At 46.9% G+C, this 25,858-nt stretch overlaps 2 protein-coding genes across 3 annotated transcripts in view; one reads left to right on the top strand and one right to left on the bottom strand.

The window, feature by feature from the left end:
* The window catches only part of Pla2g6 (phospholipase A2 group VI), a 30,642-nt gene extending 28,043 nt beyond the window's left edge, over positions 1 to 2,599 (bottom strand). For both annotated transcript variants that reach the window (XM_051189357.1, XM_051189358.1), the window contains exon 1: positions 2,362 to 2,599. In XM_051189357.1, the coding sequence (XP_051045314.1) occupies positions 2,362 to 2,570 (209 nt within the window). In that variant the 5' untranslated portion in view covers positions 2,571 to 2,599. The remainder of the gene's footprint in view (positions 1 to 2,361) is intronic.
* Positions 1 to 25,648, top strand: part of Micall1 (MICAL like 1) — a 210,913-nt gene extending 185,265 nt beyond the window's left edge. The window contains exon 17 of the mRNA XM_051189356.1: positions 25,637 to 25,648. The gene's annotated coding sequence lies outside the window, so the exon portion shown is untranslated. The remainder of the gene's footprint in view (positions 1 to 25,636) is intronic.
* Positions 25,649 to 25,858: the final 210 nt, after the last annotated feature.

The raw sequence follows: 25,858 nt of genomic DNA on the forward strand, positions 1-25,858 counted from the left end.
AGTGTCTGTTATTATAGGGGAGGCTATAAAGACAACACCAGGACTTGGCGTACAGGAGGAGGATAGCAGGGCTTTGGCCCTGGCAGATTTTGGCTCTTTATCCTCCAGTCCATCATGGCAGTGGGTGTTCCCACTTGTTTGTTCCTTTACTTGCTCTGTTTAGGTGAGTTCAGTTTCATCCTAAGTTATGTGACAAGCCTGACACTAGCCTAGGGTATGTGAGACATAGTCTGAAAAAGCTGAAATTCAACAGACTGAACAGTGTTGAAGAAAAAAATTAGTGAATGGGAAGAAAAGTCCACAGAAAACAGGCAGAACCAAGTGTGTGGAGACAAAAAGAATAGAAAAGAAAATTCAGGAAAACAGGGAAGAGACACAAACCATCATGAGGGGGTCAGACACAGAGCAGAAAAAACTAGATGGAAGTCCTATGTTAAAGGCTAATGTCTACAAACTCTCTAAAATAAATTTAAAAGGAAAAAAAAGTTCTATTGATTTACTCCATCCTCCAAGTCCATCTCCCTATTAAAAAAAAAAAAAAAAAAAAAAACTTAAAAAAAAAATTTAAATGCCAAAGCTTGGCGATAACACAGTAAGTTATTTCCAAAAGTTGTCTTCCGACACAACACACACACACACACACACACACACACACACACACACACACACACACACACGTACATCTTGTTTTTGGAAAAATATTTACTACATTTATTTATTTGTATGTGTGCACACGCAAATGTGAGTACCAGGGATTGAACTCAGGTTGTCAGGCTTGGTGGAAAGAGCCTTTACCCACTGAACCATCTCACTGTCCCATAAATACATCTTTTAAAAAACAAAGCCCCAATCCACATCTACCACATGTGCAGGCTATAAAACAGGGTCCCAAATCCTCTGGCATTCCTGTCACCAAACAAAACTCTGCTCTTTGACCTGCCTGGCTAACTGCTTTACCACTACAATAAGCAAGAGCAGAGCTATTGCAGTGTCTTGACAGAGACCTGAAGATAGTCACATGCTATTTGATAACAGGGCTGCATTCTGAGAAATGTATAGTTAAAAAGTGAATGCTGCCTCCCAGCACTTGGGAGGCAGAGGCAGGTGGATCTCTGTGAGTTTAAGACCAGCCTGGTCTACAAGAGCGAGTTCCAGGCCAGGGCAGGCTCCAAAGCCACAGAGAGACCCTGTCTGGACCAAAAAAGGAAAAAAAAAAAAAAAAAAAAAAAACAAAGAAAGAAAGAAAGGAAATTGGGAACTGGGTGAATACAAAAGCAATGAACACGAAAGTCAACTTGCTGGTTGCCATTCTTTGGTGAAAAGAAGCCTCTGGTACAGCATGCTTTGTTTCTTAGCATAATGTCAGTACAGAGGTATTTGTGCTTAATCTCTGAGCAAAAGATACTCTTCTAGATATCTGTTGTATTTCACAATTTTTAAATTGTGTGTGTGTGTGTGTGTGTGTGTGTCTGCATGAATGCCATGCCTTCTGAGGCCAGAAGAGGGCACTGGATTCCTGGGGCAGGAGTTAACAGTTGTGAGCTGCCTGACCCACAAACTGAGAACCAAACTAAGGTCCTCTGCATCAGTCTTCCCTGTCTCTGAAAGCCTGGAACAATCACCTTCTCCCTTCTCCTCTGGAACAAAGCCATCCCTCTCCAGAGTAGCTCTGCAGGCTTGGCCAGCAACAGAAAGGACTGCTTCCTGTGTTTCTATGGTTACCCAGGCACTACTTCTATCAAAACACAGCTCCTTACAAGGGGGTTAGCAGGCCTGTGTACTCGTGGTTTCCTTCACCAGTCTGCATGTTCCTTAAAGACACAGCCCATGTGTGCCACCTCTCAGGGCTGACTGGCCCCAAACACAGAGCTCCTATGAACAGGTGGGTGATGGGATAGCCAGACAGAAGAGCAAGCCAAAAGAGCATTGCTATAAACAGCTCAACATGAGGCAGCCCAGTTCCATCAGACCCTGAAATGGAGACTTGGCTCTGTGGAATCTCCCCTTTCCCCACTCTACCTGCCCTGGACCCCTGCCTTAGCCTTCTAGCTCCAAGAAGTCCCAGCTTGCCTATTGCCAGCCCTTACACAGCAGCTGTCCAAACCCTGACTCCTATGGTACTACGATCCAGTTGAAGGGCACCCCAGTGGGTCCCGGTCAGCTTCCCAATTCTTCCTCCTTCCCACCATCTGTAGTCATCAAGACTCAGGAATGACACACTATTTTCTCCTCCTGGCCCTTCCCTCCAGTATAGGACTTTCAGGCAAAAGACGCTCCAAAGAAGCCATATCCACATGGGCCCTAAAAGCTCTGGACAGTGGGAATGAAAGGGGAGTGCATGTCTCACTGCCTATCACCTACCGGAAGCCACTCTGGGGGCTCCTAGGGCTGACCAGGATGCAGTCCCAGGTGCGATTGGAAGCATTCTGGAACAGAACCAGCTGTCCTTCCTCTCGAACACGTTCACTTGAGGCATAGTCAGCCACGGACACCTCCTTCACCCGGAATGGGTTTGAGAACAAGTTGGTGACACTACTGAGGGTGTTGACGAGGCGTCCGAAGAACTGCATTCTCCCTGGGGTGGGTGAGGGCCCAGCTTTCCCCCTTGCTCTAGAAGAAAATAAGGTCTCTGGTCAATTGGACGCAGCCTCTCATGCCCAACTCACAGGTGTCCTCCTGCTCAGGCACTCCATCACCCCACCAGCTCTGTACCGATTCTGACTGGCAGGAACCTAAAAAGGAGAGAAACCACCTTTCATGGAATAGCAGGTCTGATGGAAAGTTCCAGACCCTCAGGCCAACCCAGGGACCTTTCAGACAGTAAGCACAGTGAGCATAAATGTGCTATCTGCAACAAGGCCTGGGCAAGTGAGCAGTTTCTCTCCTTGAAAACCAAAGAGGACATTCTGGATATCGCAAAGCTTGGCATGGGCATGCCAACTCCATAAGCAAAGCCAAGGGCCCTCACTATCACCCACCAGACTGTACCACAGCACTAGGAAGGGGGCAGGGAGTAGCTGTCTATCTGCTCCCTGTCACTGCTTTCACACAGAGCTCTGAAAACAGCCACAGAGCCGGGTCATCAGGATGGAAATGAACTCAGGCTCATACCTGCCAAGTGTGCGTTTGGGGATTTGTGAACATAGAGATGTGTGCGAATGTCTGCACGTGCTTGTGTGGCCAGGGTCAATCAACCCCAGGTATCTGTTTTCAGGTGTTCTCTCATTGACCTGGAACTCAGCAAGTAGGCTAGATGGGCTAGCCAGTGGGAACCAGGGACCCCCCCCGCCCCCCGTCTGCCTCTCCAGCAGATCCCAAGTATGGGTTACTGTGCCCAGCTTTTTTTTTTTTTTAAGATTTCAGTTTTTTTCAAGACACAGTTTCTCTGTGTAACAGTCCTGGCTGTCCTGGAACTCACTCTGTAGACCAGGCTGGCCTAGAACTCAGAGATTCACCTGCCTCTTTCTTCCAACTGCTGGGATTAAAGGCATCTGGAGACTGGGGTTCATCCTCCTTAACTGAGATTTTCCTTTTTCTTTCTTTCTTTCTTTCTCTCTCTCTCTCTCTTTTTTTTTTTTTTTTTTTTTTTTTTTTTTTTTTGGTTTTCTGAGACAGGGTTTCTCTGTGTAGCTTTGGAGATTGTCCTGGAACTTGCTCTGTAGACCAGGCTGGTCTCGAACTCACAGAGATCTGCCTGCCTCTGCCTCCCTTGAGTGCTGTTATTAAAGGTGTGCACCACCAACACCCAGCTAGAGATTTTCTTTCTCAAACTACAGATTAAGTCATAGTTTCTGCTATAAAAATTGTCTCTCAGTTTAGACTGGAGCCTCAGATCTGTGTTTGTGTGTTTGCTAGGGATGGAACTCAGGACCCCACATTCATTGGCCATGCCCCCAGGCCCAGAGTTAGAGATCCCTGTTTTCCAGATATGTGTGATCTACAACAGTCAGAGCTACAAGGAGAGGCTCTTTTTCAAAACAAAAACAAAACAAAAACAAAGAACACAAAATAGATACAGAGGATAAATAGACAGACAACATGAGGTCATGGTTAAAAATAAGACCACAGGGTGGCAAGGTGGCTTGGCACATTAAAGCACTTGCAGACAAGCCTGATAACCTAGGTCGATCCTTCAGACACACACACACACAGAGCGGTGAAGTGGCATGCCTGAGGTCACATAGCAGACTGGGAAGGCATGAGTGCCACAGCCCTCTATGAGCAGCTCCAAAGGTCTCTCACCCCTGCATGGAGTACAGCTCAAGTTTCTTTTCTTACTTTTTTTTTTTTATGTACTTTCCAAGACAGGGTTTCTAACAGCCCTGGCTATCCTGGAACTAGCTCTGCAAATCAGGCTGGCCTCAAATTCACAAGAGATCCTCCTGCCTCTGCCTCCCCAGTGCTGGGATTAAAGGATGTGCCAGCACTGCCCGGCTCAAGTTGTTTTTTATGGTTGTGAGCCTAGCCTTTATGACAAAATTTAACTTAGTAATATTTTGCACAATTTTTTGAAGGGCTGGTGAGATGGCTCACTGGGTAAAGACAGTTACTGTGCAAGTCTAGAAACCTGAATTTAATCCCTAGAACACATGTTAAGGTGTTAGGAACTAACTTCACAGAGTTGTCCTCCGACCTTCACCACATGTCCATCATAGCTCTCTCTCTCTCTCTCTGTATATATATATAAAATTAGATCCAACATAGAAAAGACAATAGATAAAAGCAGCATACCAGGATATCTGGGGTGAAGGGTCTGGTTTCATGGGCAATACTATTGCTTTTCTTGACTTTCCAAATGGCACACAAAATTACCATGGCTTTATAGAAAGCAGCTGTGTAGGCTGAGCCTGGGCTCAGCCCTAATTCAGAAGAGATATAGCTTCATGCAGATTTGCCAGAGGCCAGGCCAGATACAAAGAAGTGCTCCAAGGAAGGAGGGGGGCTTCGAGAACACTCAAGAGCCCCACTGGTTTAACCCACTTGCCAGTGGAATCAGCAGCCTCACAGAGGAAGATCCCCACCCCAGCACCTCCCATAGAGACACCTCCCATGTGTTGAAAGGCCTGGCTCCCATCCAGTCTGCTGGGGCCAGTGTGACACAATGATATAACTAAGGAAAAGGCCAGGATGCCAGCCCACTGTGACACTCTAACAGCAGCCATTGTTCTCATTCGGTGGATGAGAGGAAATGAACTCTATGGGACTGTGGGTCACATCCTGGAACAAGAATGGCATGGCCAGTCAATGATGCTACAAGGCAAAGAGAAGACATGTGTGCCACCCTGTCCCTACTGCCTCAGGGCCCAGCGGGGTCCTTCCAGCCTAGCCACACAGCAGAATTCAGGCTAGGAACAAGCTGCTACTAGAGCATCATTTCCCACCTGTCCCCTGTTGGGCTTGCTTCTTACAGTGTCTATGTTCTTATACCCTTCGTTATCTACTACTGACCCTTCTGCTCCATGGCAGAACAGGCTCCCTGATGGGGTCATTTGATATAGACTGCCTGTTTCCAGGCATAAGTGCCACAGGTGAAAAGGGACAAGCCCAAAACCATCCACAGCAATGGTGCCAGTGGTGACTCCAGTGTAAGGTCAAGCTCTGTGGCCTTGTCTCTTTCACCTGCTTCCAGTCAGGAGTCCAGTGGATCTGCTTGGTTTATTTCTGGAAGACAGACAGTGTCGGTAGGGTCTGGGGCTCTCCTGAAGGGACTGAAGACAGGAAGGCCAAAAACTAGTAGACTCTCATCAGAGACAGGGAGATTACACCCAGGGAGGGCCTCAAATGAACGGTTCAAAAGACAAGAGAATACATCTGGCCACCAAAGTGAAAAACAAAAACCCTGAAGAGACTCTGGAAGAGTCTCCAGTGAGTTCCCCAGAAGGGGTTGTTTGGGTCCATGAGTGCATGATCCCTGTGTGATAGCATGTTATTTTAAGGTATGTGACTTTTGTTTATGCTAGATTTGTTTAACTCTGTGAAGCTGTGGTTCTTTGCTTGTCTAAAACACCTGAAGGTCCTAAAGAAGAGCTGAACAGCCAATAGCAAGGCAGGAGCAAGGACAGGCGGGGAGGGCAGGCAGAGAGGATAAACAGAAGGAGAAAGGAGAAGATGCAGTGAGGGAACAAGGAGAGGGGGACATCGGGGCCAGCCCCCAGCCACAGCGTAAAAAGGGAAGACATACAGAAGAAAGGCATACAGTGAAAAGGTACACAGGTTAATTTAAGATGAGAGAAGCTGTCCAGAAACAAGTCGAGCTAAGGCCAAGCACTCATAGCTAAGAATAAGCCTCTTTGTGTGATTTATTTGGGAGCTGGGTGGCTGGGCACCTCAAAAAGATAAAAAAGCCAAGAGTAAAACATCACTCCAAAGGCAAAGCAAACACTAGACTGGCCCCTTCCTACAAGCGGGCATTTAAGACATTTCTAAATGGAGGTTCGTGAAAGCCCAGATCCTGACCCAATCTTACCCACATGGCTTCTTGGTGCCTATCTAGCACATAGACTACACAAAGAATGACTGTAACCCTTCTCCCCCATGCTGCATGATCACACCTCCTGCTGCATGACTGTACCCTGCCTCCCCCCCCCCCCACGACCCTGCATGTCCTGTGAATCTCCAACACTTCAGAGAAAGTCCAAACTGCAGAGCACAAGTCAGAATTCCCAAAAGAGGGCCAGCCTGCACTCTAGCCCCTCACCCCACTCTGGTAATTCAGGCCCAGCGTTACTCCCAGACTGTCATACTTGCGCTTGAGTGTGCCTAGGTGCTCCAGCACCTTCCATTCCTGGCCTGCATCACTCCCTGCCTCATTTAACCTCTTTCCTGACAGACAAGAAGCATTTAATGAAATAAACTTTTCCTTTCTTGTCTCTCAAGACCCAGTTTGGGGGCTACCTCTTCCAGATGTGTAGTGATACATTATTTATGATATTAAAACTGGACTAAGGATTCAGAAAGCAAAGTCAGCCACAGGCTACAGAAGCCAGGCCACCTTTAATCCCAACAGCCAGAAGCTAGCAGATGTTGGCACACTTTTAATCCTAGGACTCAGGATTAAGAGATAGATGGATCTCTGTGAGTCCAAGGCCACCCAGATCTACACAAGAGTCAGTCAAAAAGAGAATTATAGCTCACAACTTTAATCCCAACATTAGGGAAGTATATAAGACAGAAGCAAGGTCTCAGAGAGGCATTCATTCTCCATCCACACTGAAGATAGGTGCACTTATTCCCCAGCCACAACAAGGGAAGTTTACAGTCTGAGGCTTGGTGGAGCTCGTGGAGAAAGGATCAGCCCACTAAGCCTGAGCTAGAGGCCAGCTGCTTTGCTTTTCTGATATTCGGCTTGAAGTTTGAACCCCAAAAATCAGTCTCTGGGTCTTTTATTTATTCATGTTACATAGGAGCCCTCTTTTTCCCTCAGCCTTTCTCCTCTGCAACCCCTCACAAAGGGACCATGACACTGCTTTTATGCCTTCTTCAAGGGCATAACACCCATTTCCAGCAGCTGATGGATAAACATTAAGTTTATCATTAACTTAACAAATGGGAATGAGTGAATATCTGTGAGCCACCTGCTGGCATCCTGAGGCCAAGGAGATCCCCCCTTCCTCTGCACATCAGGCTCTTCTCTCCACAAAGAAACATGGGTATTTCAGGCCTCCTGCTTTCCTCCAAGGAGCACCTCCCCTCAGCCCCCAAGAGACCATCCTCCAGCCCTGCTGGGTCTTAATAGTGCTACTGGATGCTGGACTGGTTCCTCCTGGAAAAATCAGCTTTACCGCCTGGGTACCAACCAGCAGGGTACCAACAATCAAGCTCATCTTTAGCCTGCCATGAAAGTTGAACAGTGATGGGGCTGCCTCCACCTGACCCAGACAACCATGGAGGGAGGAGAGACAGCCAAAACATCCTAGCAGATCTCAGATGGCCACTTTAGGGGCTTCCAGGCGCACATCAAACACAGAACCTCTTGTTGATTCCCGAAGGGTGTGTCATGATTGGAACACTGGGTTGCCACCCTCCTCAGCAGCTGAGGCCTTTCCTGTCCATCCCACCCCACTCCCATAGCTGCAGGCTGAGGGCCTGAGGGCTCATCCAGGTATGAAGCCTGCTGTCACTCTCAACTTCCTTCCTTTCCTATCTGTACACGATGCTCAGGAGCACATACCCGCCACTAAAGCCACACTTACTTGTGTACACACACAAGGCGTTTAAGTGCAGAGAAAGCACACAGAGGCACACAGTAGCTCCTTTCACTGTAGCTCAGTGATAACACTGAGCTGTGCAAATAGGAAATCCCCTCTTAAGTATGCTACCATAGTCACATTCAACAAGCAAAGTAACCCATAGAAGGGTGGGGAAAGGCCCTAAGCACTGAGCCAACAGAAAGAACCCTTAAACCACATCAGTCACATGGCTGGTGTCACACTGTGGGGCACAGATCCCCTTACTTCCCCACAGGGCACAGGAGGAAAAGAAGGGAAGGCATCTGCCCTATGAACAATGTGATTCAGCACTGAACAGTATCTGTTACTTTCCCATTTCCATTAGAAACTGGGAATCCTCATAGCTGGAGAGGTGGCTCAGAAGTTAAGAGCACTTGCTGCTCTTGAAGAGGACCAGGGTTCAATTTCCAGGTCCCACACGGCAGCTCACAATCTTCAGTAACTCCAGTTCCATGTGATCCAGCACCTTATCCAGCCACCAACACACATAGATACCAGGCACATATGTGGTACACTTACATAGATACAGGCAAAACACTCATATGCATAAAATAAATATTTTTAAAAGTAATAAATTGGGGACCCTCTACACTGAAAATCCAGCTCCAAGCTCATTAGCATGGTCTTGTCGAGGCAGATCAACTGGCCTCCCTTTCTCATGCTAAGTGGGAAGAGTGCTGACTACATCAATATTTGCTCAGTGGAAAATGAATGAAAAGCAAAGGTAATATGAATAAAAGAGCCTGTTTAACAGAGGTGATTAATAAACACTGAAAACATGAACATGTCTTCCTATCACTGGTCCCTTTCCCTTTCCATCCTGCCTATGACAAACAGCAAAGCCATGCACTTATACAGGGTCACACTGGTCACTAAGCATTGTCTTCTAACTCTTCTCATTCAAATACTGAGCCTCAGGGCAGCCACAGTGGGCAGGAAATACAGTCCTCGATGGTAATGAGAAAATTAAGACCTGGATAGAACATGGTCTCCAAGCTCCACAAACATGGAGGGCAAAACAAGAAAACCCTGAACTCGCCCAAGGGTGGAGCTTCTATGATGCTAAACCAAACCTGCCCAATCCTGTTGGGCTGGCAAGAGGGCAGGTGAGGGAACCTTAGAGGGTTAGTATTGGGGTCATGTGAGTAGCCCATTAAAAACACAGGCACAGACCCATGAGCCCTTGTGCCCTCCCAGTCTCAAACTCAATCCCTGGCCCAGTCACATGGTCACCTGGGTCACAGGTTTCCTGTCACCAGCTTCCAGGTCATCTGTGGGAGCTGGGGGTGAACCCAGAATTGGGAGCTAGAACGGGGAAGAACGCATGTGGGAGCAGATGAAAATCAGAGGCACAGAAGATAGGCAGGGGGTTAAAAGGGGAGGGGGACAAAGGGAGAGATGCAGAAAGCAGATGGCGTGGGGGAAATCGGGCAATAATTTACTGAAGCGGAAAACCAGAAGCACTTAGAAGCGCACAGGGAGGAGCTGGGGACAGTGGGTAGTCCAGGGTGAAAGTTGTGGCACTGAGTGAAGAAAAGGGTTAATTCAGGAAGTTAGGGAAACTAAGGGAGGCAACGAGAAGAATGCGGTCACCGGAAGGGAGTTGGGGACACCAGGGGAATCAAAGGACAAAAGCCGGGAGCACTGGAGGGGTCAGACAAGAGCTAACAGAGGACATGCCTCAGAGTCGGAGACACGAAGACGGTCCTAAGCAGGGTCCGGGTGGCGACATCCGAGATAGGGGTACCCAGAAGGTTTGGGAAGGGCCATTAGGCCCCGCCCCCGCCGTGCCGTGACTCACCTCGGCTTACTCAGCACTTCTCCGCCCGCCTACTTCCGCAAACAAACGCGCCTCGATCACGTGACAACCCTCTGGCTCTCCACCAATCGACGGAGCCCGTGCGACAGGAAGCCTATGGACCCGCCCCGAAGCACGGTCTCTCTCGCGGTCAGGCGCTGCCATCATCCGTAACTGCCCAATGGAACCCGCTTCTGTTGCCAGGGGGAGGTCGGGCTTCCCACTGGAGCCAATCGTGCGTGGCTGTTGGCGGCCATGTCTGCATCGGGCGGAAGGTCCTCGTGACGGCAGTTTTGGCAGACATGTTGGTGACGGGCAGAAGGCAGCTCACCTTGACCTCTAGTAACCCGGGGGCCCCAAACTTTTTGTTCATGACAGCTCGTGAAGATAGTAAAAAAGCCAACAAAGCCACAGGACTTAACTTAACTGGGAAGAACCTACTCTGATTTTGCCAGGTTCTCCCAAACTTCCGGTTAGATTTAATTAAGACCAAACAAATATGTTAATGCGTGCGTGCGTGCGTGCGTGCGTGCGTGCGTGCGTGTGTGTGTGTGTGTGTGTGTGTGTGTGTGTGTGTGTGTAAGCCAGGGGTCAACGTTAGATGTCTTTTCCAATCCCTTTTTTTTTTTTTTTTTTTAGTTTTGAGATTACAAACATATATTTAACTTTTTCCATGGATCCTGGAATTGAACTCAGGTCATTATGATAGCTCAGCAAGCACTTTGCAACTGAGCAGTCTACCCACCCCTAAACAAACTGTGTTAAGTGATAAAATTTTATTTCTTGCCTGTCAACCCTACCTCAAGATGTCAAGAAATGTGGTAATTACATACTTATAATCCCAGCACTTAGATGCTGGAGACTGGAAGATCAGGAGTTCAAACTCAGCCTCAAATAACTCAGTTGGATCCCAACCACTCTGTCTCTAAATAAATAAATGTCTGGAAATAGCTTAGCACATTTAGTAGGAATTTGGTCAAATGATTGCTGTGAAGCTGAGAAGTGACATAAGAGGGTAGACGATGGTCACTGAGAAGACTGAAACTTTGTGCCTATCTAAAGTGGGATTTCGATAAATAACAGTTAAGATCAATGATGATGTTACTTAATAATAAGGACTGTTGGAGGACAGCCAGGAGACAGGTTTGGTGACTCATTTACTGCTGACTCAGCAGGTCCTCTTCCTCATCTTCAGCCCACCAGATTCTGTTGTTTTTATTTTCTCTAATGAGCTGTGAGCCAGAGGCCTTGCTATATCTCCCAGACATCTCTGTCCAAATGGAAAGCCAGTTGCTAGTGCTCTTCTAGTCCCTTCACAGGCACAAAAGCCCAGTTGTGGGGCAGCCAATGCAACCAACCTTCTGTGTTTAGTTAAGAATCTACACAATTTGCCGGGACATTGGCACACACCTATAATCCTGCCATTGCAACTTGAGAGGGAAAGGAATAGTTTCACAAACCCAAGGTCAGGCTGGGCTACATAGAAAAATTTTATCTCAAAAATATAAGTAAAAGTAATGAATTTTCTCTGTCCCACCAGCCAGCTACCGAAAGATGACATGGAGTCTTCTTATTAATTATAAAAGCTCAGCCTATATCTTAAATTAAATTTTTTTTTGTTGTTTGGTTTTTTTTGTTTTGTTTTGTTTTTATTTTTGTTTTGTTTTGTTTTCAAGACAGGGTTTCTCTGTGGCTTTTGGAGGCTGTCCTGGAACTAGCTCTGTAGACCAGGCTGGTCTCAAACTCACAGAGATCCACCTGCCTCTGCCTCCCAAGTGCTGGGATCAAAGGCATGAACCACCACCACCCGGCTCACAATTTTAAATTTATGTTCTACCATGTAGCTTTTTATCTTTCTTTCAGTTTGTACCTCCTGTTTCCCTGTCTGGCTGACAACTCTTTTGCAACTAGATTCTTCATCCTACTTCATTTTTCTATCCAGATGTCCTGCCTATACCTCCTGCCTAGCTATTGGTCATTTAGATTTTTATTACATCAACCACAGCAATACACTTTCACACAGTATACAAATATCCCACAACAATAAAAGAGTGAATAAAAATGTGCACCGTTTTGTAAAACCAACTGTAGCCAGGCAGTGGTGGCACACACCTTTAATTCCAGCACTCATGAGGCAGAGGCAGGCAGCTCTCTGTGAATTCAAGACCAGCTTGATCTACAGAGAAAGTTCTAAGACAGCCAAGGCCACACAAGAAACCCTTCCTCAAAAACAAAACAAAACACCTTAAATAAATAAATAAATAAATACAAAGTCCAACTGCAGTTACTAAAAACTGTTTAGAGCTTTACTGATTAGAGCGTGGCTTCACTACCATCAGCCATGGTAAGTGAAGTTAATGAGTAATTAATCTCTCTTTTTTTGCAAGGGGGAAACTGTTCCTTTATGCTAAGATTTAAATTTTGCTCAAGCTTTAAATTTGATCTCAGAAAGAGAGATGAGTTTCTCAGTGAAAACAATTTACCTTCCATACTCCCCAAAATGAAGTTAGGGTGATGGCTATAAGGAAGCTTGAAAAACACAGGGCATCCTGCCCAGTAACAGAAAGGTTAACAGGATGAGTTCCATTCATAACCAAACACCCACCCTGTGTTCAGAATGCCGGGTTTAACAACCCTGCTATACAACCACATCTGAAACACAGGAACAAGCAAGGAGCCTGGGTCAGTGGGGCTAGAGAGGCACTCAAAGTTGCACGGAAACGCAGTCAAACCGCAAAACCTCATGGATGATGAAGCAAAGTGTCCTTTCTATTGGTTCTTTTGGCTAATGAATGACTACATCAAGAGAGGGAATGAGAGATCATTTGGAAAGTGGATTAAAGGTGGCACACACCTTTAATCCCAGCACTTGGGACACAGAGGCAGGCGGATCTCTAAGTTAGAGGCTAGTCTGTTCTACAGAGTTCCAGGACAGCCAGAGCTGCACAGAAAAACTCTGTCTCAAAAACAAACAAGCAAACAAAGAAAAGGAAAGAGAAGAGAAGAGATGAAAAGAGAAGAAAAAAAATTGTCCTAAGGGTTGTAGTCAAGCCTGCCCCTACAAGCACCACAGAGTTTCCCAGGAGTCCACAGGGTCACAGTAGACCAGTCCCCTCCCTTAGAGAAGGAGACAGAAATTAACTCTACATCAATAGGGCAAGCTTACATTTGCTGATTCTATCCCTATCACAACATTGCTATCATCCCCACTTTATAGACAGAGTGAAGAAATTAATCCCAGAGTTGCATGTCAGTGAGTGGCAGAAGCAGGACCTGCTTTATCTTTTCATCCCCCACCCATTAGACTATGTTCTTGATGCTGATAAAATTGCAGTTACTAAAACCAACAAAGCCCAAGGGCATGTGGTGTTGGCACCCTAGTCAGCAAAGACAGGTGTTCTAGTTTGCTCTCCTGTAGCTATGGTAAAAACACTGACCAAAAAGGGCTTGGGGAGAAAGGGTTTATTTGGCTTCCAGGTCTCAGGTCACAATGCATCACTGAGGGAAGCCAGGGCAGGAACCTGAAGGCAGGAACTGAAACAGAGGTCATGGAGGGGTGCTGCTTACTGGCTTCCTCAGTAAAGCATGGGAAATAAGTTTCACTGGACTCAGTATTGGATAAAGCGTGGTTTATTTGGGGAGAAGTCACTTACACATGAAACAGACGACCACCACAGGTTCCCACTTCATGGATGCCACCCGGATGTTCTCTGCAACCCAACCAGGAAACGAGAGCAAGCTTAGGTCCGGGACCCCAGACCTAGCCTTCCCTGTCATGTCTGCACCTGTACCCATGCCCATGTCCAGGGATGGCATCACTCACAGTGCCACCATCAATCATTAATCAAGAAAATGTCTCCACAGACATGCCTACAGACCAACCTAATAGAGCCAGTTTCTCAGTTGAGGTTCTCTTCTCCCAAATGACTCAAGTTTTTGTCAAGCTGACAATACTAGTCATCCCAATTGGCAACCAGCAAGATGTAGAAGTGAAAGGCAGTATGTTTAAAGTCTTTGTTCAAGTTGTCCTGATGAGAGCAGCTTCCTGTCAATATGGCAGTGACTGTGGGGCAGGCCACCAGAAGTCACCTGCAGCAACCTGAGGAATGCTTTTTAGAGAGGGGGCACACTTAGCAACAGGACAGCAAAGCCTAGTGTGGTAGTGCACACTTTTAGAGACAGTACTTGGGAGGCAAAGGTAAATAGATCTCTGTGAGTTTGAGGCCAGCCTAGTCTACATAGAGTTCCAGATCATCACAGGCTAAATAATGAGACCTTGTCTCACAAAAGAGAGAGAAAGAAAGAGGGGGAGAGAGGAGAAATGGTAGTTCACATACAGTGTGGGTGTGAATTCTCAAGAGAGAGCTGCACCCAAGGGTCCCGGCACGTACAATGTTTTCCTTGGTGCGATCCTGTGTGTCTGTACAGGAGTGCTGATGCTGGAATGTAGAGGTCAAAGGACAACCTTGGCTGTCAAGCCTTGATTTCCACCTTTAAACCATTCCTCGGGGCTGGGGAGATGGCTCAGTTCAGCAGTTAAGGACATACTATGCTTCCAAGGGACAAAATTTGACTCTTAGCACCTTGCCAGCCTCCTCACAATCACCTGTCACCCCAGCTCCAGAGGAATCCGACTTCTTTGTCCTCTTAGGTACCTGCACCCATGTTCTCATACCTACACATCTGTACATATGTGCAGATACATACATATATCCATTAAAAAGAACACAATGTTTTTTAAAAGATCTCTTTGTTATTTTCCACCAGAAGTGCCAGGTTGCTTGGCCTGTGAGCTTTTAAAGATGTCCCTGGCTCCTCCTGGAATCACAGTGTAGGAGGGCTGGTAGAGACCAGCTTTACATGATTCTAGGGACCTGAGCTCAGTTCCTCACACCAGAGTCCTTCCTTTTTGATTAATGGGGTTATAGGGTGGCTCTACAGGATCCCTGGATAGGATTGCAACCCGATAAAATAAAACCAAAGTCAAAGGTTGTGCAAGAGAATTTTGGTGAGAATCCATATTCTGTCCTCAAGCTTTAAGCAGGATTCACTACTATTTCAAGTCTTATCTGAAGTATTTTGATGGAAGTAAAAGGCATATTGCCTCTGTAGGCAAATGTCACAGCAACTGTTGTTAATTACGCTGTTATTGTTGTCCACATTTTGCCTCAGTTTTACTAGTCTTTCTATCCTGTCTCAAACAGACCCCAAATACAGGCTCTAAGGCTGTGAGTGCGTTGGGAACAGCGGGCTTTAAGGGCTGGCTTATTCTTGAGGCAACATGGAAGTAATGTGGATACGAGGTATGAGTCAGCTAAAACATGGCTGACCATGGACATGGTGCATGGGTGGAGCTATGAGTCAGCACAAAATGGCTGACAATGGATGTCCAGGGAACCTTAGAGTCAACGGTGATATAATCTGTTATATAATTATTCCTGGCAGAGTGCCTCTTGTGTGGTTTTGTAGAAACACGGCTATAAGGTCAGAGCCCTTATTAGCTGTTCCCTTTGCCTTCACCAGCCAGCCTACCTGTGTATTTGCTTTCAAGTCTGTGTACCCACCTCTGTGCAGCCTGTGTACTGGTCTGTGTGCTGCCTGCTGACATATGCCTACCTAATCATTTGACCTGTAGTGAATAAATTGCCTTCTCTGTCTGTAGTTCCTCACAATCCCTTCCCCTTCTTCACCCCTCTACCTCTTCTCTCTGTTCCCGGCATGATCATGGCCGCCACAGCATACCATGGGCATTAGCTTTTCACTTGCTGTGCATTTCAATACTTTTATATTTATACAAAAATTTGTGATGTGATGGTCCCTACCTAGTCCTAGCACTCGGGAGGCAGAGGCAGGAAGGTTGGACATTGGAGACCAGCCTGGGCCACATAGTGAAATCTTATCATTGCTACTTTAGCTTTTTTTTTTTTTTTTTTTAATCGCATGTTATAACCCACTTAATTTCAGCAAGGGAATCACCATAGTCCTGGTTGGCGTTCAGATAAAAGCTGTGAGGCGAAGGAAGTCATAGCTGGAAGGCAGGGATTCTTCCTGTGGGAAGCCCTATGACGAACCTCGAGAGCAGGAGTGGGCATGCAGCCTACTGTCACCTGCTTCTACAAAGTTCTACTGGATCCCAGCCACATCAACTGTTGACACATGTCTGTTCTTTCCATAGGCAGGCCTGAGGGAGGGGTCCTGACAAAACACCACATGGCTGACAAAACGTGAAGGGTTTCTAGGTTGGCCTTGATAGTAAAAAAAAACAAACAAACAAAAAAAAAAAAACAAAAACAAAAAAAACAAAAACAAAAACTGACCCATTCTTTATTTTATTTTTAAATAAATGTATTTTTTTATTTTATAGTTTCCCCTCCCTCATCTCCTCCCAGTCTCTCTCTCCTCACCCCCACTCTGTTACCCCCAAACCCCTCACCCCGTTTCTGTTTAGGAAAGGACTCCCCATGTGTTAAGGCTGGGCAAGGAGACCCGGTATGAGAAGTAGGGTTCCAGAAGCTAGTAAAAGAGTTGGTGACAGCCCCTGTTCCCACTGTTAGGAGTCTCACAAGAACAAGCTACACAACTGTAACATATATGCAGACCCTAGGTCAGTCCATGCAGGCTCCCTGGTTGCCAGGCCCCTGGGAGCCCCTGGGAGCCCCTGGGAGCCCCTGGGAGCCCCTGGGAGCCCCTGTGAGCACAGGTTAGTGCATTCTGTGAGTTTCCTAGTGGTGAGACTGACCCGAACCTTTTTTTAACATGAAAATACCATAGCATTTAATAATTACAAATATACTAACTGCAATTTATAGATTAGTTAATAATTATTAGTAATATAATATGAGCTATAAAAATCTCCACTAGTTCCATTTAAAATCATTGATCTGAAGAAACCAACTCAAAAATCTTTTCCCCAAACATCACGTTCCTTAAATTATAAAAAATAAAACCTCACAATTTTGATTTCAAGTTACAGATGAAGGTCTGTCCCCTTCAGCACTCAGAAGCAGGGACACCATCTGTCAGACTCTCTCACATGCTAAACAGATCTTTAAAACACAATTGCAAGACTTGAATTGTAAAATATCCAGCTAAAACCTCCACATCTTACCTTGCCTTGCCTTGGAGGTTTTCTTTCCTTGGGAGGGGAGAGACTGACCTTAATATTAAATTGTGTTTCAAAGTCTGAATAAGAGTTGGATAGTTGGATTAGGAAGGTAGGAACATTGTAGGTGGAAGGAACCATGGAAAAGAGGTGAGATCAACATCTTGCAATTACACGGATTGGGATAAAATTACATGGATGAGTATTGCTGGAAGCTAGTGGGTGAGCTAGTAAGCAGAGACCAAGGAGGTCAGCTGGGCCCTAGAGTGCTGGGCTGTGGCTGTGGCTTATGCAGAAAAGCAGTGTGTAAAATCCTTCTGCTGTATGAAAGATGACAGCAGGGGACCTAGAGACCAGAGGCAGCTGTGTGAGGTTAGGCTAATTATGTGGCTTCTGAGGGGCAACTGGGGCTGTGCCCTCCTGCCCTCCTCAGGAAGGAAGCAGCCACCACATCCACTCCCTTCCTGAGGGGAAAACCTGACCCTGGTCAGGAAAGGAGGGATTTCCCACGGTGGAGGCCCCTTACCCACATGCTCAGCATGTGACCAGCTGGCTGGCTGGCTTCCCTTTGTTCTACTCAGAAGAGAGCCAAAGGCTTATAGGTTGAGCTGACACATTCAGAAGCTTGTGGCTCCAGGTACCAAAACCAGAGAGTTCCAAGTACTTGGCTTAGAGGCTCTGTTCTGAGTGGCCTGACATTTGGCAGGTAGCGAAGCCCTTGGCTTTCACTAGCAACCACCAGGAGCATCAGTCAGCACCAGCTGGTGTCAAAGCTCCCGAGCAAAGGGTGTGGAGACAGATGACTTCTAACAGATTAGTGTCATAGTTTCTGGATTTGTTTGTTTGTGTGAGACAGGGTTTCTCTATGTTTTCTTCTGACAGTTCTGGAACGAACTCTGTAGACCAGGCTGGCCTCAGAGCTCTGCCTGCCTCTGGTTCCTGAGTACTGGGATTAAAGGTGTGTGCCACCTCCACAGTGGATCCTTGGTTCTGAAGGCTTGATTCTTCCCTGGGACTTTTCTACTGACCAGCAGGCCTAGGCACATAGAAATAATCCCCAGCAGGCAAGGAAAACCCACCTAAGGACTTCTTCCCCACACTTATTTGTTTGTGAGTATGTGATTTATGTGGTGCATGCACATAAGTGTGTGGGTGTGCATATCCTTGAGCACACATTCTGAGGCCAAAGCAGGACATTGGCTATTGTCCTCTACCCTTCTCCATGTCTATTGCCTTCAGAAACTCTCAGGATACTCCATAGCTAAACCAAAGCTCTCTGTTTGGGCTAAGCTGACCAGCCAGTGATCTCAGTATCTGCCTGCCTTAGCCACTAAGGCTGAGGTACAGACATTCACTACCATGTTTATGTGAGTACTCGGATCCCCATGCTTGCAGAGCAAGCATCTGCCCACTGAGCCACCACCCACACATACCCCAGAGGCATTTCAGTGACCCTGATGATGCAGCACCAGAAGCACCCCAGGAGGGCACTGTCTCCCAGCTGGCTAGGAAAGCAAGTTGAGCTAGGAATAGTGACACATTTTTGTAAGCCTAGCATTTGGGAGGCTGAGACAGGAGGACTGCTGCAAGTTCAAAGCCAGTCTGATCAATGATGTGAGATGTCGTCTCCAAAAACAAAAAGTTTGGTTATATAGACAAGAATGTGTATGTGTAAGTTTTTTTTTTAATCAACCCCAGCATACTTCTTCATGCCAATGAAGGATTCTGTTTACACCTGTCATGGGCTTTCACTCCTAATTATGCTCCTGATGTTATTATAACATTATCATTACAAAGAGCCTTGACAGAGCCTTTTGCCCCCTTTGGCCTCTTGACTGCATGATTTGGCAACAAGTCATTGATTAAAGCAATGCAGGCCTGCTCTAGGTAGAATCTGCTGGTGTCTTGGATTTCCCAGCCTCTAGCATTACCAGCAGTGAATTTTCAGTTTGTAAGTTACCCAGTCTAAGGTATTTTACTATATAGTATCCTGAAGGACTAAAATGGTGCTTGTGAAAACTTGGTCAAAATCATGAGCTGATGGGCTAGGGAGAGGACTCAGCAGGCAGAAGCACTTGCTGAGCATGCCCGAGGACCTAGAACCCATGTCAAAGCAGCCTGTGGCCAGAGGCTCCTGGAGCCTCTAAGCATTGTGATGGGGGACAGACTCAGGATTGCAGGTTGCTAGCCCAGCTCCAGGTTCAGGCTCCCTCTCAAGGGAATAGGGTGGAGAATGATGGAGCAGGAACCCTGACACCTCCACAGATTTGCATGTACACCACACACACACACACACACACACACACACAGAGAGAGAGAGGGGGGGGATAATGGATTGTATTTTAGATTGTATCAGGCAGGATAGGTGGGGGATGAATACCGTTGATACAAACAGCCCCTCAATTTCATTGGCTAACCATAAGGTACTTCTCTGTTCAGTGTGAGGAGGGATAGGATCTCCTGTTTATTGCCACCACTTAGAGTTCGGCTCAGAGGCACTCATGGTCACCATGGCAGGGGATGAACTCCTACTGCATCCAACTCTAGCTCTTAAAGCTACTGGTTAGAAGCAATGTGGTTCGCAACTCAGAGGCCCAAACGATGTATGTAGCCATATATAATTTGAGAGGATCTGGAAAAGGAAGCAGGAAGAACTTAGACACTTTGTGAATATCTCACTAGACCTCAAGGTGATCAACAAGGGTTATGTTTCAAGCCTTACAATCAGCAACATAAGGTTATGTTTAGTTTGTGATGACAAAGACCTCTGTGCTTGATAAGCTGTTAGTCGTGTTTCGGTTTTTGGACAGGTTTCTCAAATCATATGCAAATGAGTTTGACATGACAATGTAGTCATTTATATAGAGATTTCCATCAGAGAAAAATGAGAAAAGATGGCCAAGGTCCTATTTGATTAAACAGAAAAAGGCTATTGTTGGGTGTGGTGGCACAGACCTGAAATCCCAGCACTCAGGAGGTGAACACAGGAGAGTTGCGAGTTCAAGGCCAACCTGGGCTACATAGTTAGTTCCTGGGCTCTGTTGCAAGATCTTGGAGACAGGGAAAAAGGAACAGGGAGAAGAAGAGGGAGGGAGGGAGGGAAGGAAGGGAAGCATTAGGAAGGAGGAAGAGAGGGGAAGAAAGAGAAATCAAAACGAGTCACAACTTTTGAATATAAGCGGCAAAAGTCCAACTTGAATTAGTGTAGGGAAATAGGTGAATTACCACAAAGTAAGCAAAGAACCTTTCAGAATCCAAGGAGGAAAGAGGGAGGCAGGGAACATAGGCAATAGAGTAAAAACCTATGGTAGTATAGTAACCTATGACAGTGTAGTAACTGGAGACAGTATAGTAACCTACCGCACGCACACACGCACACATGCATGCACACGCTGCTGTTGTAGCAATGCTTGAAGTAGCCTAATTCCCTGTCCTGCACTGTGCGCACACATGCACCTCTAGACAACGCTCCTAGCAACCCCAGACCCCATCTGTGCACACACATATATAAATACATTGTGTTTGAAAAGAAGAGGAGGCGGCTGCAGTGCCAAACAGTAATGGGCCGGGTGAGATAGCTGTGGAAACATGGAAGTGGGAAAGGTCCCAGGGAGTTGGGGCTCCTCGCCTGAGCTCCTTCCCAGTGGGATGTGGGAAGCTGCTGAAAAAAGCAACATCTGAGGCAGAGACTGAAAGACAGCCGGCCAGATCTGTGGGACTAAGAGCATGGGAGTGCAGAAGAGCCTGGTGGCTGCAGCTGGGGGCGGGGGGGGGGGGAGAAGAGAGCTGAGGCAGGCCAGGCAGTGGAGTGCGCCTTTAGGAGGCAGAGGAGGATCTCTACGAGTTCAAGGCCAGCCTGGTCTACAGAGTGAGTTCCAGGACAGGCTCCAAAGCCACAGAGAAACCCTGTCTTGAAAAACAGAGAGAGAGAGAGAGAGAGAGAGAGAGAGAGAGAGAGAGAGAGAGAGCGCACTAAGGCAATAGCAGGGGAGGGGCAGATCCTGGAGGCCTGACAGTAAGGTCTGCACTTGTCCTGCAGTTAGGAAGGGACCACAGAAGGTTCTGGTCAACAAGGCAGCCAAGGAAGGTCAAGTTGAGGTTTTCAGATGCTCCCTCAGTCCTTTGCATGGAGGACAGGCAGGCGACAGTGGCAGTTGTCCTGGGGAGAGAAAGCTTGGCTAGAAGGGAGTGGTAGCTGGGGAGAGGAATGGATGCCAGAGGGGGTGATGTGAGGCCATCAAAAGCCAGTCACCGTTAGCCGTGGGCGTCTGGCAGTGATGTGTTAAACACATGACCTGCTTTCTCACTGAAATGGCTGTGGTGGGAGAGGGGGTGCCACTAAGCTGCTAAAGACACAAGGGGAGCACACAGGGCAGACAATATGGAGCGGCACATGGCATGCAGGGCAGAGTAAGCTGATGTGGCCTGGGAGACAGGAGAGGAATGACACCCAACACTTGGATGAGGCTCAGATGCCCTGGGGAGGAGAGAGGGCAAAGGCCAAAGCTCTGGGAACTAGGGACTAGGAAAGAGTCAGGGGTAGGGCCCGACCAGTGAAGAGGATTTGAAAGTTGAAGAGGAAAGACAAAAGGAAGGGACAATGCACAAGGCTGCCAAGCATCTCATGGACCACTTAGTTATAGCAGCAAAGAGGTCTCTAGCGCCTCAGCAAGGGTCTATTATGGGGTAGCACTGGCAGTGCTGGAGGAAGGGAGTGAGATGCTTTGGGGCGTGGCCACGAAGGAGGGAGAGAAATGGGATAGGGGCTGAAGGAAAACTTAACTGCTAGGGCAAAGTGGGCTGTGCTGTGGGCATCAGGCTCCAGGAAGTGGACAGGTGGAGATGCGGGATTGATACATAACAAGGAGTGGCTTCTGCAAGGGCATGGGAGGATGACTGACAGGAAGGGTGAGGCCAGATTGAAGGTTGAAGATGTGTCGAGTGGGAAGGTGGAGCAAGAGACGGAATACGGTAAGGGGCCTGGGGCCTGCAAGAGGCCCCCTGACATCTGAGAGAGCTGTGGTACCTCAGGATGGCACTGTGTAGTCCCAACTTCTGCTAGAGGGGCTGTGGCAGTGATGTTGGGGTCTCTCTCTAGCCCAGTGATGTGGTAGGCAGGAGGAGTCCAGCTAAATGATGGCACCTGAGTCATAGTTTGCCATAATCCAACATGGAAAGAACTAGACAAGGCAGACTATTCTATTCTGATAGTCTCAAGCCTGAAATGCTTCCACATCTGAAACATTTTGATTGCCATCATGATGCCACCTGATCTTAGGTGACACAGGTACACTCAGGCAAGCTGGGGGTATAGTTCAGCTGGAAGAGGGCTTGCCTAGCATGCATAGACTCTGGGTTTGATCCCTAGGGACCCTAGAACTTAGAAGGTAGAGGTGAGAGGGTCAGAATTCAAGGTCATTCTTGGCTACATGGGTTCAAGACCAGCCTGGGATACAGCCCACAAGAAAAGAAAACATCTCCCACCATACAAACAAAACAAAAAGGATGCACTAAAAATAAGGTACAAAACTGGCTTTAGGATTTATATAGAAAATTAATATGAAATACAAATGAATGTTGCATTCATCCTCAAGCACTAACCCCCAAATATTTTATTGAATATATGCAAATATCCTCAGACTCAAAATCTAAAATGCTTTCAGTGGTCTCCAGCATGTCAGATAAGTACGTCCACTGCCACTGTCAGAGGAAAAGTTTTTAGAGGGGAAAGTGAGGGGTGAATAGGAAAACATAGGAATGTATACAGCATGGTAGAGTCTCTTATCCATGATTCCTTTCCCACAGTTTCACTTGTATGTCCTCAGCTGTCACCTGAAAATACCGATGTTTGTCTAGACTCAGGAGAAACAAGGTAAGGGAGCCACATTCACATCACGCCTATGATACCTATGACTATCCTATTTTATCATTATCAGTTGTTGATCTTTTTCTTTAAAGAATCATTTTATGGGGCTGGAGAGTTGGCTCAGAGGTTAAGAGCACTGACTGCTCTTCCAGAGGCCCTGAGTTCAATTCCCCACAACCACATGGTGGCTCACAACCATCTGTAATGAGATCTGTGGCCCTCTTCTGGCCTGCAGGCATGCATGCAGAGAGAACACTGTGTAATAAGTACAGAAATAAGTAATTTGAAAAAATAATCATTTTACTGTAATCACTTGTCTGTGTGGGAATGTGCACACGAGTGCAGTGTGCTGAGACCAGAGGAGGGCCTTGGGTCTCCTGGAACTGGAGGTACAGGTTGCTGTAAGTTGACCAATGGGGGAGCTGAGAACCAAATTCAGTGCAAAAGTGGTACACTCTTAACCGCTGCGCCATCTCTCTAGCCCCTGTTGCTAATTTTTTATTGTGCTTAATTGATAAATTAAATTTTATCACAGCTGGCTCTGGATAAGAAGAAACAGATTCGAAGTTCAATACTGTCCACAATTCTGAACCTCCACTGGAGGACACCTCCTTAACAGAGTCCCATAGGACAGTTCAGCCCCAAGTTCTTAGCCCCAAGTTCAGGTCTCCCTCTGACAAAGACCAGCTGGTAAATTTTTACAAGGTGAGACTCAACTGCTGAGATAGGGAGATGGCTGAAGGAGACAGGGAACTCACCACACTTGGGTGTTAAGCAATGTTTTATTCTTTTGCTTTATCTTTTTGACTCTTGGGGGCCTGCCACACAGCTTCCAAATAAATCACACATGGAGGCTTATTATGAGCTATGACTGCCTGCCTTAGCTTGGCTTGTTTCTTGCCAGCTTTTAACTTAAATTACCTCAACTCCCATTTGCCTCTGGGCTTTTTATCTCTCTCTTCTGTAAATCTTACTTTGTAGCTGGCTGTGTGGCTGGGTGGCTGCGTGGCTGTGTGGCTGCGTGGCTGGACAGCTGGGCAGCTCCTGAACTCCTCCTCTCCTTGTTCTCTTGCTCCTCCTTCCTCTGGCCACCTTCTATTTATACTCTTTGCCTGCCAGCTCTGCCTATCCTTGCTCCTGCCTTCCTGTTGGCTGTTAGCTCTTTATTAGCCCATCAGGTGTTTTAGGCAGGCAAAGAATCACAACTTCACAGAGTTAAATGATGGGAGATGTCCATATATATGTATGTATGTATGTATGTATGTATGTATGTATGTATGTATGTATGTTTCTCTTATTGGTTAATGAATAAACACTGATTGGCTGATTGGCCAGGCAGGATATATAGGCAGGGCTAGGAGATGATGAGAATTCTTAGAAACGTAGGCAGATGGAGTTGCCATGTGAGCCCAGGAAGAGAGGACTTGCCAGGTGTTCTCCGGTAAACCAAGAACTCGTGAAAATATATAGATTAATGGATATGGGTTAATAATTAAGACAAAGCTAGACAATAAGAAGCTCTAGCCACCAGCCAACAGTGTGTTCACATCCCTGTGTTCATTAGGGGCTGAAGACCAGCCAGGACAAGAACCTCGTTACAGTTAAACAAATGCAGCATAAACAAAAGTCACACATCTTAATATTCCCCAACACCTGGGGAAACAGAGGTCCCCCACCTTCTGGCCTAGTTGATGGGCCCACAGCTCTGAGATGGTGACAGTGATTCTCACTAGGCAGGCTTTGGGAGAAGGGAAAACACCTTTAAATATATTGATATTCTTTAAACAGGAGCAGCATACCTTAGGGATCCTCATGGGTCTGATTACAGCAATAAAGTATTCTCTAAATAATCAAAAGGGAAGACTGACATGCCACATGAGTTTGAATCAATTGCTGGAGGGGGGGCTTGTTGGACTGGTTGGGACAGTGAAAAGGAAGAGCTGGCAGGCAGTATTACACAGCACGCAGGGTGTTGGATGTAGCTTGGTTGGTAGATAGAGTGCTTGTCTAGCATGCACAAAGCCCTGGGTTTGATCCCCAGTTGGGTATGGAGGCACACACTTGTAATCTCAGCACTCAGGAGGTGGAGGCAGAAGGGTCAGAAGTTAGTCATCCTCAGATACATAAGAAGTTTGAGGCCAGCCTGGGCTATATGAGGTCCTGATTCACAATAAAAGAGAACAGTGAAAGACAGTGCGAGAATAGGCTGTGGGCACTGAGCACAGTGCCTGGCACAAAGGAAGTGTGTCATTAAGGGCACAATCATCACTATTAGAAGCTGTCACTAATTACCAGTAGTAAGAAACTAGTGCAAGACTGGTGGGAGGTGGAAGCATCTGGAGCAATACCAGGTGACTGAAGGTACCAGAAGGGGTCCCTTTTAGTGTGAAGGGACCCATGCTGCTGGCCCAGTGCTGAACTGATATCCTGATGTTGAAGGGGACCAGGAGCTCTAAATGACATCAGCTCACGGGGACAGGAGATCAAACCAGAGACCTAGTACCACATTCTCAATCTGCAGGAGCAAATGAGGCCTAGGAAAATGAAGAGCATTCTCTGACCCCAACTGAGGTCAGCTAGAAGTGCAATCCAAGCCACTTCCTCTGCCATGAGCCAGAGTCTTGAGGTACAAGGGGTACAAGGCTGGGCACCCATTCCCTAGAGTCTAGAAGATGAATGGCGAACCAATTGGCCTACAGTCCTGTAGGGCAGTGCAAGCAGAGAGTGACTCTAGAAACTGGCAACAAGGTACCTCCCTGCATGATGAGGTGTCCTGGCAGGGTGAGATCACACCCAATTTGGTGTAAGTAAAGTCACTCACCATGGGATAAGTAGGTTTCTCAGAGGGAGTGCCCTAGGAAACA

The sequence above is a fragment of the Phodopus roborovskii genome, unplaced genomic scaffold (assembly GCF_943737965.1).
Source record: "Phodopus roborovskii unplaced genomic scaffold, PHOROB, whole genome shotgun sequence".
Classification (NCBI taxonomy): Eukaryota; Metazoa; Chordata; class Mammalia; order Rodentia; family Cricetidae; genus Phodopus; species Phodopus roborovskii.